General features: G+C 57.8%; 1 protein-coding gene across 1 annotated transcript; it reads left to right on the top strand.

Moving 5' to 3' along the window:
- Positions 1-4,829: 4,829 nt before the first annotated feature.
- WNT10A (Wnt family member 10A) lies at positions 4,830-14,504 on the top strand. Its single transcript, XM_081815306.1, has 4 exons — positions 4,830-4,942; positions 5,969-6,231; positions 12,921-13,300; positions 14,442-14,504. Exons 1-4 carry the CDS (start codon positions 4,830-4,832, stop codon positions 14,502-14,504), a joined length of 819 nt encoding a protein of 272 aa, XP_081671432.1.
- Positions 14,505-15,700: the final 1,196 nt, after the last annotated feature.

Genomic DNA, 15,700 nt, shown 5'->3' with positions numbered 1-15,700 from the left:
CAGACCTTAACCATGCCTTCTAGTGCATCTGTCCTCCCTCCCCACAAAGCCTTCACATCCACCTCTTGACCTAGCTTGGTTCAGCCTTCGAGAATCACGTCGGGACCCCAGTGTGAGGCATGTATGGAGAGGGGGTATCAGGCGGCAGTGGGAAGGAAAGGGCATCTGACTTTTCCTTCCTGCCTCCTCCTGGCTCTCTTAGGTCAAAGGTCCAGGCTTCAGGGAAGTGTCATGGAGAATCTGGACTCAGAACCTCTCTACTCAAGGGGGTTTGGATAACTTACCAAGGGGGAGAGTGGAATTGGCATCATGGCATCACATGAAGGAGAAAGGAAGCTCCCTAAGGGTGGGGTTTATATTCACAGCTCTGCCTTCCCCAGCTGGGTTCAATACGCTAAATAAATAAATAAATAAATATCTCCTGCACTTCTCTCAGAGACCACAAGAGGGTGCACAGTGCCCAGCTTCCCTATTAACTGGACCCAACAGGACCTGCAAGACATCTGGGGAGCTCAGAGAGCCGTGGGCAGGAGAGGGTAGGATGAAAGGAAACAAGGAGACCCATGGACAGCTTGTGTCAAGCTGCTAGGGTTCCAGACTGTCTGGAACCTCTGGGGCTGACCCGGACCTAGGGCTGGGACGCTTGCCTCCCGGTCTCTATTGCCAGGTCCTGGTGAGTGGGGTACAGTGGGTGATGCTGGACTCCTCCATGATGCCACAGAAGGAAACTGAGGCAGTGGCATGAACTGACACCACCCCAGTCAGGTTAAAAGGAATTCAGAGGAAGTAGCATGATACAGTGAAAAAAAGGCTTACTTTGCTAGCTGGACCTTGATCAAGTCAGTTAATCTCTTCAAGCCTCAGTTTCCCATCAAAAATGGTGGTGCCTGATAGCTTTTTATTTTTTTATTTTTTAAAGATTTTATTTATTTATTTGACAGAGAGAGACATAGCGAGAGCAGGAACACAAGCAGGGGGAGTGGGAGAGGGAGAAGCAGGCTTCCCTCGGAGCAGAGAGCCCCATGTGGGACTCGATCCCAGCACCCTGGGATCATGACCTGAGCCGAAGGCAGACGCTTAACTGACTGAGCCACCCAGGCGCCCCTGATAGCTTTTTAGTACATCGTAAGAGGGCATTGCGATCTTCAAACTGCTAGTTGTATGCTAGTGGTCCATCTTCTGTGACCAAGCTCAGCAGAAGTCTGGGAAATGCCCTCTGTGAAGGGTCAGAGCCTTGTCCTGAGAGGCACCATTTTGACCATTATCTTGGTCATCTCTAAGCTCAGAGATAGCTCTATGCTCTTGCACATTGCCTTGGGAGAAGGCTAGGCCCAGAGCTCAGAAATGCCCCCTCACCACCACCCCCTTGCTCACCCAGCTGCTCAGCCCAGGGCACAGTCTGAGCCATGAAGGTTCCCTGCTGGCTGAGTGGTGGGGGACATGTGGTACCGGGGAGTTGGGGGAAGAGCACAGAGGCGCCCCAGATGTGTGCATGACCACATCAGGAACAGCCAGAATGCAGGCAGAAGGGTGGGGAAGCTACTGGAAAGCCCATGATCAGCCTAAGGCCAAGGGCTCATTTCCCCTTCCTTCCAATGACCAACCAGGAGTTTGGGTGACTAAAGCAGCAAGTTAATCCCCTTACCTTACTGAGGGGCTCTGGTCCCTGAGGCCTGAGGATAAGACAAAGACCTCCCTTACTGGTCTGGAGCTCCTTCCCTCTCCTCTTCACCAAGATAGACTTCTCTTGCAGAACCTCGGGACTGAGCCTGGCCTGGTCTGGGTTGGGGCCGTGAGGGTCCCACCTGTTCTCACCCTGGTGCCTCCCCTTGCCCTCCCTTCCCTGCAACCTCCTCCAGAGTTGCCACAGCTGGAACCATTCTCTGAGCTGCCTTTCATCCCTGGTGCTCCCCCCACCCCCAGTGGCCCCTATAATTGTGGTCTCAGCTGGTGGCTGCGGGGGCTGGGGCTGGGCTGAGGGCCAGGGCCCAGGGCAGGGCCAGGGTGGGGTCTGGGGGCTGCTGATAGGGGCTTGCCCATGGCAGGGGTCATTTGGGACTGGGGTGCCAGTTGCAGACACTCTTTCTGGGCCTCCTCTCCCCACATGCCAAGGTCCTGTGCCTATATATGCACTCTCCTCCCTGCACTGAGAAGTGCCCCAGGCTTGGGCACTTTTAGACCCTCATGACATCAGGCCAGAATTATATCCCAGTGCAAACAAGGCTTGAAAATCATTATTTGCCTCCTGGGGTTTTCAAAGAAAGGGCCTTCTCCTTCTCTTTTACACCTCTATATTTCATGAGCAGTAGAGTGGGGCGGGGGGGGGGACAAAGAGACCTTCCCTTGGCAGGTCAAAGGAAAAAAAAAAAATTGACCTTTCAAGCAGCTCAGCAGAATTTCCCAAATGTGGTCCTCATGAAAATCACTTGAGATACCAGCTAGAAATGCAGACCCCGGACAGGCTGATTCAGCTGCATGGGACCCAGAATCAGTATTCCCCACAATGGCCTACCCCAGGGGATACATATGATGCCTCAAGCATGGAAAGGCTAGTGTGAGCTCTACCCAGGGAGTAAGGAAGTCATGAACGAATTCCCTGTCCCACCTTGGGCCTCTTCCTAATCCCTTCTGTGCCTCAGTTTCCCCAACAGTCAATGGGCACCTGACTCCCCAGCCTGGCTTGTCCCTGTGGTGCCCTCTCTCAGCCCAGGCTCATTGCCTCCTTCCTGTGCTGAGTCCGGTCCTGCCCTATCCTTCCCCATACTCTTCCCAAACTCTAGTCCCAAGCTGTCCTTGTCCTTGCAGCATGGCGAAGGAGAGTGGGGAGGGCAGGGGGCGGCCAGGGTCAAACAAGGCTCTGGCTGACGCAGACTGCTTCCTGCCCCCGGCTGTTTTCCTGCTGTCCAGCCAGACTGCTCCCCCCATTGCCCCACCCCCACCCCCAGCAGCCTCAAGCCCTTAATTCCTGACAGCTGCGGTGGCTGCCAGCAGAGATGGGGGAAAGGAGGGGGGGGAGGATGCCGTCAGCCTACTGTTGCTCAGGCTGCCCCCATCACCTGACAGTCTGGGGACAGGGAAGGCCCCACCCCTCTCCAATTCCCCAGGGATGGGCAATTCCAGGAATGGGCCCCTTTTGTCTCAGAGCCCAGAGTTTGTCCTTAAACCAGGAGAGGACACTGAGGTTGGGAAGGAGGTGTGTGTATAGAGGGGAAGACTTGCGCCCATTTTACAGAGGAGGATGCTAAGGCCACAGCAGGGGTAGGATTCACTATCAGGGCCCAGGTTGGAACCAGAAACAGAGCCTCTCTCCCCAACCCTCTGGTTTCTCAGGCCCTTCCCTGGGTCTAGTATACTAACCCCATATTGAGATGAGCTCAGTATTCAGCCGGGGCGGGAGGACAAGAGGAAAATCCCAGAGAGGAGTGGGCCTGAGCTAGGAGCCTGGTTTGGGGTGGCTTTCAGAGGACCAAGTACAGGTAGCAGGACCAGGGCAAGATCTGGAGCATCTGCAGAAAGGCCCAGGCAAGTAACACTCAGTGTGGGGGCCACTGCTACCATGCTCAGGGTCAAGAGAACTGGGCTCAGTTCTAGCTCTTGGACTAATTTGCTGTGTGACCTTGAGTAAGTCATGACCCTCTCTGAGCCTCATTATTTTCTTGTGAAATAAAAAGGGACAAAGTAAGATGACCCCCAAAGCACACTTTTGGAATTAAAGGACTCACTAATCCCTCTCCCAGGGTGTGTCACCCCAAGGAGCTCTGCTCCCAAACAAGCATTTACTGGAGTCCCAGCATTTTTACCTTCATTGGCTTACTGACTAGATGAGGTGGGCCTCAGTAACCTCATTTCACAAAGGGGCAGAGGGTGGCTCAGTGTGCACGAGGCACCTGTTTAGGGTCACACAGGGAAGAAGAGCAAAATCCAGAGGCTGCCAAACCCCTTTACAGGATCCCCCACACCTGCCACACCAGTCAAGCCTGGGAAGTCCCTCCTGAGGTGGGAAAGGCAAGCAGGGGGGACAGCCCCTCCCCTCCAGCCCCTGCAGGTGTGTGTACTGGGGAGGACTGCTCCCCGGCAGCTGTGTCCCGGCCAGACACACACATTCCCCAGTAACACACAGCTTCTTACACAAACCAGCGCGCCCTGGCACTGGCACCTCCACGTGCACGCGCGCACAGACCCCCAGCACCTCTCCTTCCCCTGCCCTCCCACCGCCGCTCCCACCCGGAGTCCTGAGCGGACGCAGTGGCCTCAGGACCCATACACGCCTCCACCCCCCGTCGTGACGTCACCTGGGGTAGAGCCCTGAGACACTCGGGCGGGGGCTGGGGGGAGGAAAGGGGAGGCGGCAGAGCTCCCCGAGCCGGGACAGTCACTCACTCTCTGGGCGGTGGGGCCGGGCACAGACAGCGCCGCCCCCCCACGTCCCCCCCCACCCGCCCGCCTCTCACGCCCTCGGAAGTGCAGGCTCGCGGCGCTGCTCTGGGGGGCTCCCCGGCACCCCAGCCTCTCGCCCCCAGCCCGCAGCACCTCCGGCCCCCCCCTCGAGAGGTACCAGGAGTTGTCGCAGGGGGGCCTCGGGAAATTCCCTGGACCCCTGTGCCAGGAGGTGCCCGGTGCGCCCGCCCCCCCACCCCGAGGGCGGTGCCCGGGGGCGCTGCCCCATGGAGCGGGGAGGCGGGCGCCGTCTGCTCCCGGAGCCGTGACCCGAGTCGGAGCTGTGTGTCGCAGCCGCCCCGACCCCCGCGGATCATGCGCCGTCGCCCCTGGCCCGCCGGTCCCGCCGGGCTGTGAGCCCCCCACTCCTGGCCCGTGACGGCCCGCGCGCCATGGGCAGCACCCACCCTTGCCCCTGGCTGCGGCTCCGACCTCGGCCCCAGCCGCGGCCCGCGCTCTGCGCGCTCCTGTTCTTCCTACTGCTGCTGGCTGCCGCCGTGCCCAGGTGAGCCCTCAGGTATGCCCCGCCCTCCTGGAGAGCTGGGACCCCCAGCCACGGGGGGCCTCTGGTGCTCCCGCCGGGGCAGGGGACCCTGGAAGGAGGGAGGGACAGTGTCGTAGGAAAGTGCTGGTACCCAATGAAAGACACTGCCCTCACAGGAGGGGGCTGAACTGGTGACAGAATCTGGGCAGCCCAGGGAGACAAGGCAGTGCCCAGGAAAGTGAAGGCTACTAGAAGCGGAGGAGTGTGTATGTGTGTGGGGGGAAACAAGTGCCAACCTGGAGTCCATGCCAGGCCGGGGGCATGCACCCCCACCCCAGGAGAAAGCTCAGACTGCCTTGCTCCACCTTGGATATCACTCCCAGGCAGGAGCGTGGGTGGGGGGCTGGAAGGGAGTAGTTCAGGTGGGGTCCCTGAGACACTGAAGCTGGAAGGGTTCTCAGTGTGTGTGTGTGTGTGTGTAATTTTGTGAACCCTGCTAGTTATGCTGTAAACAGCAGTCTGTGTGTGCACATGGGTGTGACTGAGAGCTTACGGATCGATATACGTTAAGATGCGCACATGTACATGCTTGTGAGTGTCTGTGTGTATACCTCTGTCTGAAGTGCACGTGTGTGTAAGAGTTCCTGGGTCTGTGTGGCCCCTCAATGTGTGCAGAAGTATGCCTGTGTGAATGGGACTGTCTGAAACATGCGCTGGGAGTGGTCTCCTGGGGAACGCTACGTATGTGAGCATCTCTGCCTCAGGATGTACTTATGAAATACTATGTGCACAGGCATTTTGGATGTGTGTGCATTTACATGTTAACTTGTGTGGGTGTGCAGCTGGGCAGGTGGTGTTGGAGGAAATGATGATGAGAGGACCAAGAACAGGAGAATGCTTTAGGACTCTACCTATAGGCCTAACCTTTAGAAGAGGTTGGAACAGAGGGACTATGGCCTTTGGGAGAGAGTGTAAATTGCTAAGTGGGGCCCTCCTAGCTCCCCAAAACACTCACCCACACCCACACCCACACCCCACCGCCTGCAGGTCTGCACCCAACGACATTCTGGGCCTCCGCCTCCCCCCGGAGCCCGTGCTCAATGCCAACACGGTGTGCCTGACATTGCCGGGCCTGAGCAGGCGGCAGATGGAAGTGTGTGTGCGCCACCCTGACGTGGCTGCCTCCGCCATCCAGGGCATCCAGATCGCCATCCATGAGTGCCAGCACCAGTTCCGGGACCAGCGCTGGAACTGCTCCAGTCTGGAGACTCGCAACAAGATCCCCTACGAGAGTCCCATCTTCAGCAGAGGTAGCTGCCCCCCTCACCCTTGCCCTTCTGCGCACCCATCCAACACCTTCACCCCAAAAGCCAACCACCCCCAACCCACTCCCTCAAGCTGGCAACCCCCCCCCCCCCACACACACACAGGTGCCCATCTACCAGCCATATTGCTCCTTTCTGGTCTTGGGCAGTCCACGAGGGCCAAACGGGGCAGACATGTCTCCAGCCTGAGCTGCGTGGGCTGAGGGTAGTAGGTTCCATGCCTGAGAATTGACTCCTGGGTTATCTTGCCCTGTCACTATATATCTCAGGCCCAGGAAATATCCACATCTGTCACCTTCCTCAATTTACCCTCTACCTAGTAAACAGCATTTAGGATGGAGAGCCTAGGATAAGGTGCCCAGAGTCAGCATGAAGGACTTTTGCCAAACGGTGTAGGTGAGGGAAGCCCAGGCAGGTAAAATGTCTGTACTTCTGTAGAAACTCTTCCCGGCAGGGTACACCACCAGCCTCTGTGTCATTCCCGCCGCCCCCGAGAACCTTCTCTGAATCAGAGGCACTGGGTGTGTGCATGCCTCCTGCCCAGCAGGCCCGACAGCTCTGCCAATCCCTCTTCCCTTCACAGCCCCGAGAAACCACAGCCCACTGCCTGTCCTCCCTCTGGGACTTCTGGGTGACCCAGGGCCCACCCTGACGATCCCTAGAGTAGCTTGGGCTGGAGATGGCAGGAGCTTTTGTCACTCCTTTCTGTTCACAACCACCTCGGGCCCTGAGATCTTAGGCCTTGACTCTGAGATCTTAGGCCTTGACTCAGGTCTTTTGGGGAAGATGGGGGTTATCTATCTTTCCTCTCAGCTGCTTGAGTGGGACAGTGTGGGGACCTGGCTCCTTGGGACTTGTCCAATTCTCAGTTGACAGTGGAGGAAGAGGGGTACCCCTATACCCTTGTGGCCTTGGGGCCCAGAGGCTTCTGGAAGAGTCAGATTTCTAAGGTACCCTAATTTCAGAAAGAACTCGGCCAGCCGGGGACTTTCCCTTTTCATCAGACCCCTCCTTGCATCCCCAAGGGCCCCCAAGTCCGGGGCCATCGCCGCCTCCCCCAGCCCAGCCCCACGCCGCCCGCCCCGCCCCCACGCGCCCTCCCCCCTCCCTCCCCCGCGCGCCCCGGGCGCTGTTTCTACCCGGCCGAGCCCAGCCCGACGCGTGTGGCGGCATGCAGCCGCGAACTAATCCCCGCGGGCCGCGGCAGACGGCTCCGGGCCCGAGCCGCGCGGCTCTCCAAGGGGCGTCCCCCGCCACCCCGCCCCAGTCCCGCGCTCCCGCCCCGCCCGCCCCGCCGCGCCCGAGCCCCGCCGGTCGGCAGACGGCGGCTGCGGGGGACCCCGGCCGGGCGCCCCGCCCCGCCCCGGCCGCCCGCGCTCGACCACGCCAAGGGACGGGCCTGTGCCTCTCTCCAGCCCTGACCGGGCCGGGCTGGAGCTCGCCGCCGCCGCGCGCCCGCTCCCACTCCGGGTTTCTAGGTGACCCGTGCGCTCCCCGACGCCCCGGGTTCCCTCCAGCGCTCGGGGCCCCCGCAGTGAGGGCGCCGGAGCCCTTGCTTTGGGTTCTGCTCGCGGGGGGTTGACAGGCGCTGAGGTTCTCACCCCTGCCGCTTCGGGTGAGGCAAGGCAAGGCAAGGCAAGCTCTTCATCTCTCTTCCCGGCCACGGTGTCCCCCCTTCCCCTCTGGGCTTCCTGTCCCCTCTATAGGGAGTGAACCCATGCGTCCTGATTACTTCGCCCGCGTGAGGCCCGTGTGGCCCGGTGGAGGACGTGGGGTCTTTGAAGCTCAGGGGTGAGTTTGGAGAGGTGGAAGCGCGCGGGGTTGGCGCAGCGCCAGGCGCTCCCGGGTTCACCTGCAGTTTAATAAGCGGGAGGTGAGCTGGGGGGACCGGTGGCGGGGGAAGGTTAGGGGTGGAGGGGGGAGACTTGCCGGGGCTAGCCAGGGCGGGGCGGTGCCCAGCTCGGGGAGGAAGGAGCGGGACAGCCGCTCCTGGGCTCTGGCAGGGGGGCTGGGCTCCTTCCTTTGGCCTTGGAACACTGTCCTACCTGGGTGGCTTCTCCTCCCGCATTGCGACACCCCATTTTCTACCTCTCCCTCCTCGGAGGGCCTCTGGGCCTCTGGAAGAAATGGCCACTTTCTCCCTCCACGGGCCACCATTACAACCCTTCCCTCACTCCATATCTGGGTTCACACTTCACCCTCCTGTGGGGTTATCTCCCTTGGCCCATCACCTCAAGGACTAGCTAAATTTGAATTCTACGGGGCCACTCTTGGTGGCAACCAGTCCCTGGACTGGGTCCATCCCCCCAGTCTCCCTTCTTTTCAAGTTGTGAATTGTCCCATGTGGGGTCAGGTGACCCGTTTCCCCCAAGTGGAATACAGGGTGCTGACCCCTCTTCCAACCCAGTGGGGTTCTCTTAAAGGTGCGTTCTGCCATGTCTAAAATTCAGAGACTGCTGGGAGGAGGTGGTCCCTGGGGCCTTCCACCTTAATGCTGTTACTGCCATCTGATTGTCCTGGCATCTCCCCTGAAATGGATTGGGTGAAGGGATGAGTTTCCAGTGTAGGAGGGAAGGGTGCTTGAACACCTGGAGTGGACAAACTTGGGAAGATAGGGCATATAATAGGGCTTTACCCAGTCTGGGAGACGACATGACAGGGTGCTAGAACCTGGGTGGGTAGGGGACAGGGAGAGAGGCCTCTCGGGGGTTAGAATAAAAAAAAAAAAAAAAAGCTGTGGGAAGGTCCCCAACCCAGGGGCTGCTCTTACCTAAGGGCCAGGGCAATGATATCCCCAGCTTTTTGTTCTGAGGACCCAGACAATTGGTACCTGCTGGGCAGCCCATCTAGAGGGGAACCCCTCATTGTGAGAACTAGAGCACCCGTCCATCTCTCACTCTGGATGCAGGGGCAATGGAGTGGAAAGGGATGAGGGGCCAGGGAGAGGCTGGTGGAGGCAAGTGTAGGAGATTCAAGCAGCAGGTCCTAGGAGTGCCCACACAGGTTATTACTGCCCTCTCCCAAGGCCTAGACCCATCTGGAATGGATGGAAAGAGAGGGGGCATGAGGCCCTGCAGCCCAGCCAGGCTCTCAGCCCAATGGAAGCCCACAGTTTGAGAGTCCAGCTTCTGTTTTCCAAGGGCCTCGCTCTTTCTTCTCCCACCTCCCTTTTACGGTCACCCTTGAGGAGCATTGGTTCTATGCCTAGGCCTCCAGGCTTGGGGTGGGTGGTAGCACGCAGATAGGGAGACAGAGGCTCAGGCAATCATATCCCAGGATCTCCTAAAGTTCCATTATTCAAATAGCCCCCAATAAATTAGCTAATACATATTAAGTACTTGCTGTTTGCCTGGCACTGTTCTAAAGCACTTTATCTGTACTTTAAGATTCTCAAACAATCCCCACACAATGGGTCCTATTAGTATCCTCATTTTACAAGTGAAGCAATGAGAGGTTGGGTAACTTGCCATTGGTCACACAGCTTCTAAGGGAGCTATAGAGCCAGGACTCAAATGCAGCCTAGCTGACTTTAGAGATCGCCCTCAACCCCCTCCCATACTGCCTCCCTAAGCTACCAGGCCACCAGGGTCTCCCACCGTGTGTCCAGAGGTGAGCGGTACAACCGAGGAGTAGTCTAAGAAATGAAACTGACACGTATACACACACAGACAAACACCTACCTCTGTTTGTGCAAACGTGTAGCCACATTCAGTGTTCCCCCTAAGTGTTCCCACATGCACACAACTCTCTCTCTCTCTCTTTCTCTCTCTCTCTCTCTCAGCCCAGGCACCGGAGCGTGCACAGATTATTTGCATGGAGGGGATGGAGACCAGATCTCTCCCCTTGCCTCCCTCTTTGACTCAGACAGCCGGGGCTCAAGCTTCTCTGACCCCTCCTGGTTCCCACTGGCTCCTGAATCCCCTCTCCCCCAAGCTCCCCTGCCCTCCAAACCTCCTCCCTCAGCCCCATCCTGGCCACTGGCCTGGAGCAGCAGCTGACTCCACTTAGATGCTGGCAGTCCCTGTCCCAGATCAAAGGCAGGATGGCTAATTGTGCGTCTTAACAAGCCCCCCCCACCATGCTCCAGGCAGCCCAGCTGGCCATGGCCCCACCCCTCCCCCTCCAGCTGGTCAGATGGCACAGCGCCGCGTCTGCCCCAGACAGACGGGGCCAGGACCGAAACTGGGGCCCTGAGTGGGAGCTGGGGGCAGAGCCAGGAGGCTGGACTTCTCTGAATCCTGGATGCTAGGAGCAGAGGGTGGTCACACAAGCCCAGCCTGGCCGCCCCTACACGTGGCTGTGACAGTGGCCAGAGGCCCTGGCATGGTGTCTTTAGCTGCCTGGGGTAGGTAGGGGTGTTCTTTGTAGATTGTGAACTACATTTTTCCAGACTCCTCTGGGCCTGCCTCTGAATGTAACAGAGCCTGGAAGATGGTGGCCCAGCACATCCCCCTGGACTAGGCTCTTGCTCTTTCTTGGTGGCATGCGTAGATAGGGCCATAGGAACTGGGACCTGGGTGACCTGGGTTTCTTACTCAGGAACATGTCTTCCCTAGAGCCAAATGTCCTTTAGCAGGAAGTTACCAGGCCTGGGAGCTGAGGGAGCTGGGGCTGGGGCTGCTGCATAACCCTGTGACCTTGGGCATCTCCCTTTTGCACTGTGTGTGTGTGTGTGTTGGGGGGGACAATTTCTGAGGCCTGGGCTGCTTCTGAAGGTCTGAGTATTGCCATTTGTCCTAGCAGTGGGCTGATGAGCCCCCTAGCAATAGGGGGAGTGCTGAGAGTTCCACAGCTAAAAGGCAGGGGATAAACACAGGGTACGCTCCCTAGGGACTTGGTCTGCCCTCCTTTCCCTTGGGCCCCACTCCCATGTCAGTGTCTACTCCTCTGCAACTCCCACCAATTCCCAACAGCCCCTTAAAAGGCTCCCACCCAATCCTCATCCCCTCCTGTCTGCTAATAGCTGGGCTCCTTACAGAAAAGGTCCTGAGATGCCACAAGCTGGAGAGAGAAGATAGAGAGGGATGTCCTGCTTCTCGGGCTTCTGGTGGCCCATGTGATTTATCCTAAAGTGGGTCATGAGCTGCTGGGCTCTGTCCCTGATTGGAGGAAACAAGAACCAATGGCCTGAAACTGCAACTCCAGTGAGTGGAATGAGACAACATGAAGAACTTCTCAAAAATAGCTAATGTTTGTGCAGTACTTACTACGAGGAAGGCACTCTCCTAAGTATTTGAAATTTACTAACTAATTCAATTTTGGGGACAACAGTGAAGCAGATAATAACAATCTTGTTTTACAGATGAGAAAACTGAGGCACAGAGGTCAAGTCACTTGGCCAAGATCATGTCGCTATTAACAGTTAGTTAAGTGGAAGAGCTAAGATTTGAACCCAGACAATTTGGCTCCAGAGTTCATACTTTTAACTACTGCACAACTTGTCTTTTTTGGGAGGGTGGTGTGGCTAGGTAAGGACAAGGGGACAGGACCCTGTGATGCAGAGGGTGAACATGGGGGGTGTAAGATTGGGGTCCAGCCCTGGTTGGCTCTCTGAGGTCTGTGGGAACTCCCAGAGCACATCCTTCCAGTCTTTGATGCTAGGGTGGAAGGACCCAGAGTTTTTTCCTCTGAATCTCTGGTCTCCTGCAAGCCTTCAGTCTCTTGCCAGGGTCTGGGCTTCCCCCAACAGGTGCCTACGGCACAGGTAAGTTCTCCTCTTCATGTGCAGGCTATGATTGCTCCTGGCTTCTTCTCCCACTGCCCACACTCTCTCGGTTTCAGAGGCTGGTCAGAGACTTGTACCAGAAAATGCTACTAGCTGGTCCCTTGTCAGATGCAGAATAAGCCAGAAACCACTTGTGGGTCCAGGAGCCAGAGCCTCCTCTGCAAGCAGACCTCCCTCTGCCAGGGAGGCCCAGACCTACCAGGGCCTTCCCAAAGGATGGCTCAGGCTGGGAAACACTGAGGAGAAAAGTAGTGTAGACAAGTCCTGGGCCCCTGAGAGTGGTTCATCAGGGTCTTTGTGCCCCCCGAGCATCTCAAGGAAGGTGTCTGCCTTAGTTCACCTTTCCCTCTCAACTTTCAACAGCAGGGCACTGGGCTGACTTCCAGCATTCCTCCAACAACCCCTTCAGCTGACCTAGACCCGCTGCCATCAGAGAGTGTTCTGTAGTGGGCTGAAGGGGTGGCAGTCGGCAGGCAACCTTGGGGCTGGCAGCTTTAGGAGGACCCCATCTCCTCTTACTTGCCCTTCTGCCCATTAGCATCTCCTAGGGCCTGGAAGTCCATCACGAATGATTTATTTTTTTAGGTTAAATTTTGCCTTCTTTCTGCAGGCTTATTTTTAAATTGCAAACATCACATGAGAGGTAATAGATTAAGTCCCTGATCTTCAAAAGAATGTTTACCAGATACTTTCTGTCCAACAGGAGAGAGGTAGACACGAATTCTGAGCTTGCTAAGGGTGATGTAACCCTCCCTCCCCCACTCCACCCTGCACCCCGAACTTCTAGGGGTGATTTCTGCCCCTCTTTGAGTCTGTGTCCTTGTACCAGACCTTCCCCCAACACTGGGCCTCAGTTTCTCCCTCTTGTGGTAAGAAGGGTGGGCAGGGAGGGAGGAGGGATGAGATGTCGAGGCCCCCCAGAACCTGTTTCCTGGATCTCCACCCTCAGGTTTTCGAGAGAGCGCTTTCGCCTACGCCATCGCGGCTGCTGGGGTTGTGCACGCGGTGTCCAATGCTTGTGCCCTGGGCAAACTGAGGGCGTGCGGTTGCGACGCCTCCCGGCGCGGGGACGAGGAGGCCTTCCGCCAGAAGCTGCACCGCCTGCAGCTGGACGCGCTGCAGCGCGGTAAGGGCCTGAGCCACGGGGTCCCGGAACACCCAGCCTTGCCCCCTGCCAGCCCGGGCCTGCAGGACTCCTGGGAGTGGGGCGGCTGTAGCCCCGACGTGGGCTTCGGGGAGCGCTTCTCTAAGGACTTTCTGGACTCCCGGGAGCCTCACAGAGACATCCACGCACGCATGAGGCTCCACAACAACCGAGTTGGGAGGCAGGTGAGAGCCCCACCCGCCTGGGCCTGCTCCAAATCCCTCCGCCTAGGGCTCCTCCCCTCCCCCACCAGGCCTACCTCTCCTCTGGGGACCACACCACTTGCCCTAGCTCAGCAACTTTCTCATTGCCCCTGCCTAATCCAGTCATCAAACATGCATTGGATACCTACTGTGTGCTGGGCACTGGACTAGGCTGGGGATGCAGGGATGAACCCCCGGGGGCCCTGGCCTGGATCAACTCCCGCTCTGCTGAGCAGCCTGCTCCTCTCATTATTTGGCGGTGAGCAGTGGAGGGGGCACTGGGCTGCAGTCAGGGCCTCCCGGGCCTTGGCCCTGCTCTGCCACTCTGTCGCCTCCCCTGTAAAGCAGGAAAGTGGAACTGGATCACTCAATCCCCGAGTCCCCCTGCCCCGGCCCAGCTCTAATGTTCCATGATTCTGTGCTATCCTATGCTGTGATCCTCTACCTCCTCTCCCAGCCTTTTTGTGCAGAATGAGGGGTTCCTGCAAGGGGAGGTTCCTGGGGGGCCACCGTGGCCCTGTGTGGTGGTTGCATGGTTGCCTTTCTCCTTTTTCTCCCTACCTTTGAATGTTCATACTACCTCAAAGGTCATTCATTAAAAAAAAAAAAAAAGAAGAAGAAGAAGAAGAAAAAGAAAGGAAGGAAGGAAAGGAAAGGAATAATGAATAATCGCCTGGATTTACGGAGTCCTTCCTATTTGGTTAGACACTGCCTGGAGCACCTCAGTGCACAGTGGCCTGTTTAATCCTTACAACTAGCTATGAGGGTCCTGGTATTAGCCTCATGTTCAGATACGGAAACTGAGGTACAGGGAGATGGAGAAGCTTGCCCAAGGTGGTGCAGCCAGTGAGGAAGTGGTAAAGTCTTCCTCAGGGTTCGTCACCAGGCAGCTGAGCACTGGGCCTGGGCTCTTTCCCTCTGCGGCCTTATCTGCACTCTATGACCGCCACCACTAAGAGGCCTCCTTAGCCCGCGTGGGAGCTCCGCACCCTCCTTTCCTGGCTGTTCAGCCCCCGTCCCTTCTCTCCGCTCTGCCTGGCCTGCCTTCAGGCCTTGTTTCTGCCTTCCCCTCGCTCTGGCTGGCACCTGCTCATCCTCATTCCCCTTGCTCCTGGCCTCTCAGCCCAGGCGGTTCACCTTCTCCTTCCAGAGATACTCGGAGCTGATTCAGCTCTTCCCATCCTGACTTAGAGGTGAAGTAAACTGAGGCATATCCACCCTCAGGTCACATCCAGCTTCCACCCAGCCCTGCCCTGTTCATGCGGCTCTTTTCCCAAGCTTCCATACTATCCCAGCCCATACCAAACAGTGCCTCCTCCTCCTTGTTAAACTGGTTAATTAATGGCTGCTGCCGGTGGGAAGAAAATGTTCTGGAGCTGTTGGCCAGGGGAGGCCTTGGGCTGGTTCCTCCGTGGTGCCGACAGCACGGCCTGCACCTATAAGCTGAGGAGCCCTTTAAGACTCAGAGGGCAGGGTCTCAGGTTAGAGGGCCCCACATCACTGCTCTCCCGGTCTGCGGGTGTGTTCTGGAATGGAGTTGGGGAAAGGAAGACGTGGCCAACTGCTTCTGTTTTCTCTAGCGAGGATAATGTCAAGGGATTCTTTGGGAGGAGATTCTAGAGCAGGTTGAGAGCTGGGCAGGGGGTGGGTAGGTTGTATTCCTGTAACTACCTCCCTTGGAGGTTTGGGGACTTCTCCTCACTTTCATTGGGCAGAGGGTCTGGTTCTCTGGGACTGTTCCCATTCTGTATTCAGGTAGAGCCTTTGGCCCCTGTTGGTGCTCACTATTCCCTAGGAGGAACCGTGGCATTCAGCATTGGGCAGAATAAGCGCCAGCCACTATAATGGGGGAAAGAGAAGTCTCCCCAGTTTCTGTCCCCTCCTTAGGCTCCCTGCAGAGGGCTGCAGGGCCCAGAGGAGGAAAGGGGCTTTCTCAGACTCCCCGCAGCCCCCGCTCACGCCTGGATTGAGGCCAGAGGCTTTGGGGAGGGGATATAGTGGGGCCAGCACCCCCCTGCTCCTGGCCCCCACCTGAGGGATGGAAGGAGAGGGAATTTCCCTGAGGATCTGGGATCCCCCCTCAGGAAGCAACAGTCTCCAGCCTCAAGGGCGCCCCTGCAGCTGCTGGGAAAGGAGAGGAGGGGAGGAAAGGAGGGAATTCCCCCAGGACCTGGCCTGGTGGGAGGCGGATGGGAGAGCAGCAGAAGAGCGGGCGGAGTCCTTCTCAGGACTGCCAGGCTCAGGAGCTGTGCGCCCCCCAACCCTACCCTCGCCCCCCTTGTCCTCTTGCCCCCCCCCCCCCGCCCCTGCTTCGGGCCTCGGCTTTTGCCTCTGTTCCATGGGAGTCGGTTTCAGAAGTCTCCGAGATTCTCGAAGGCCAGT

Source organism: Leptonychotes weddellii, chromosome 3, assembly GCF_054177405.1.
Source record: "Leptonychotes weddellii isolate Sample4059 chromosome 3, ASM5417740v2, whole genome shotgun sequence".
Lineage (NCBI taxonomy): Eukaryota > Metazoa > Chordata > Mammalia > Carnivora > Phocidae > Leptonychotes > Leptonychotes weddellii.
This window is presented reverse-complemented; position numbering and strand designations above follow the sequence as displayed.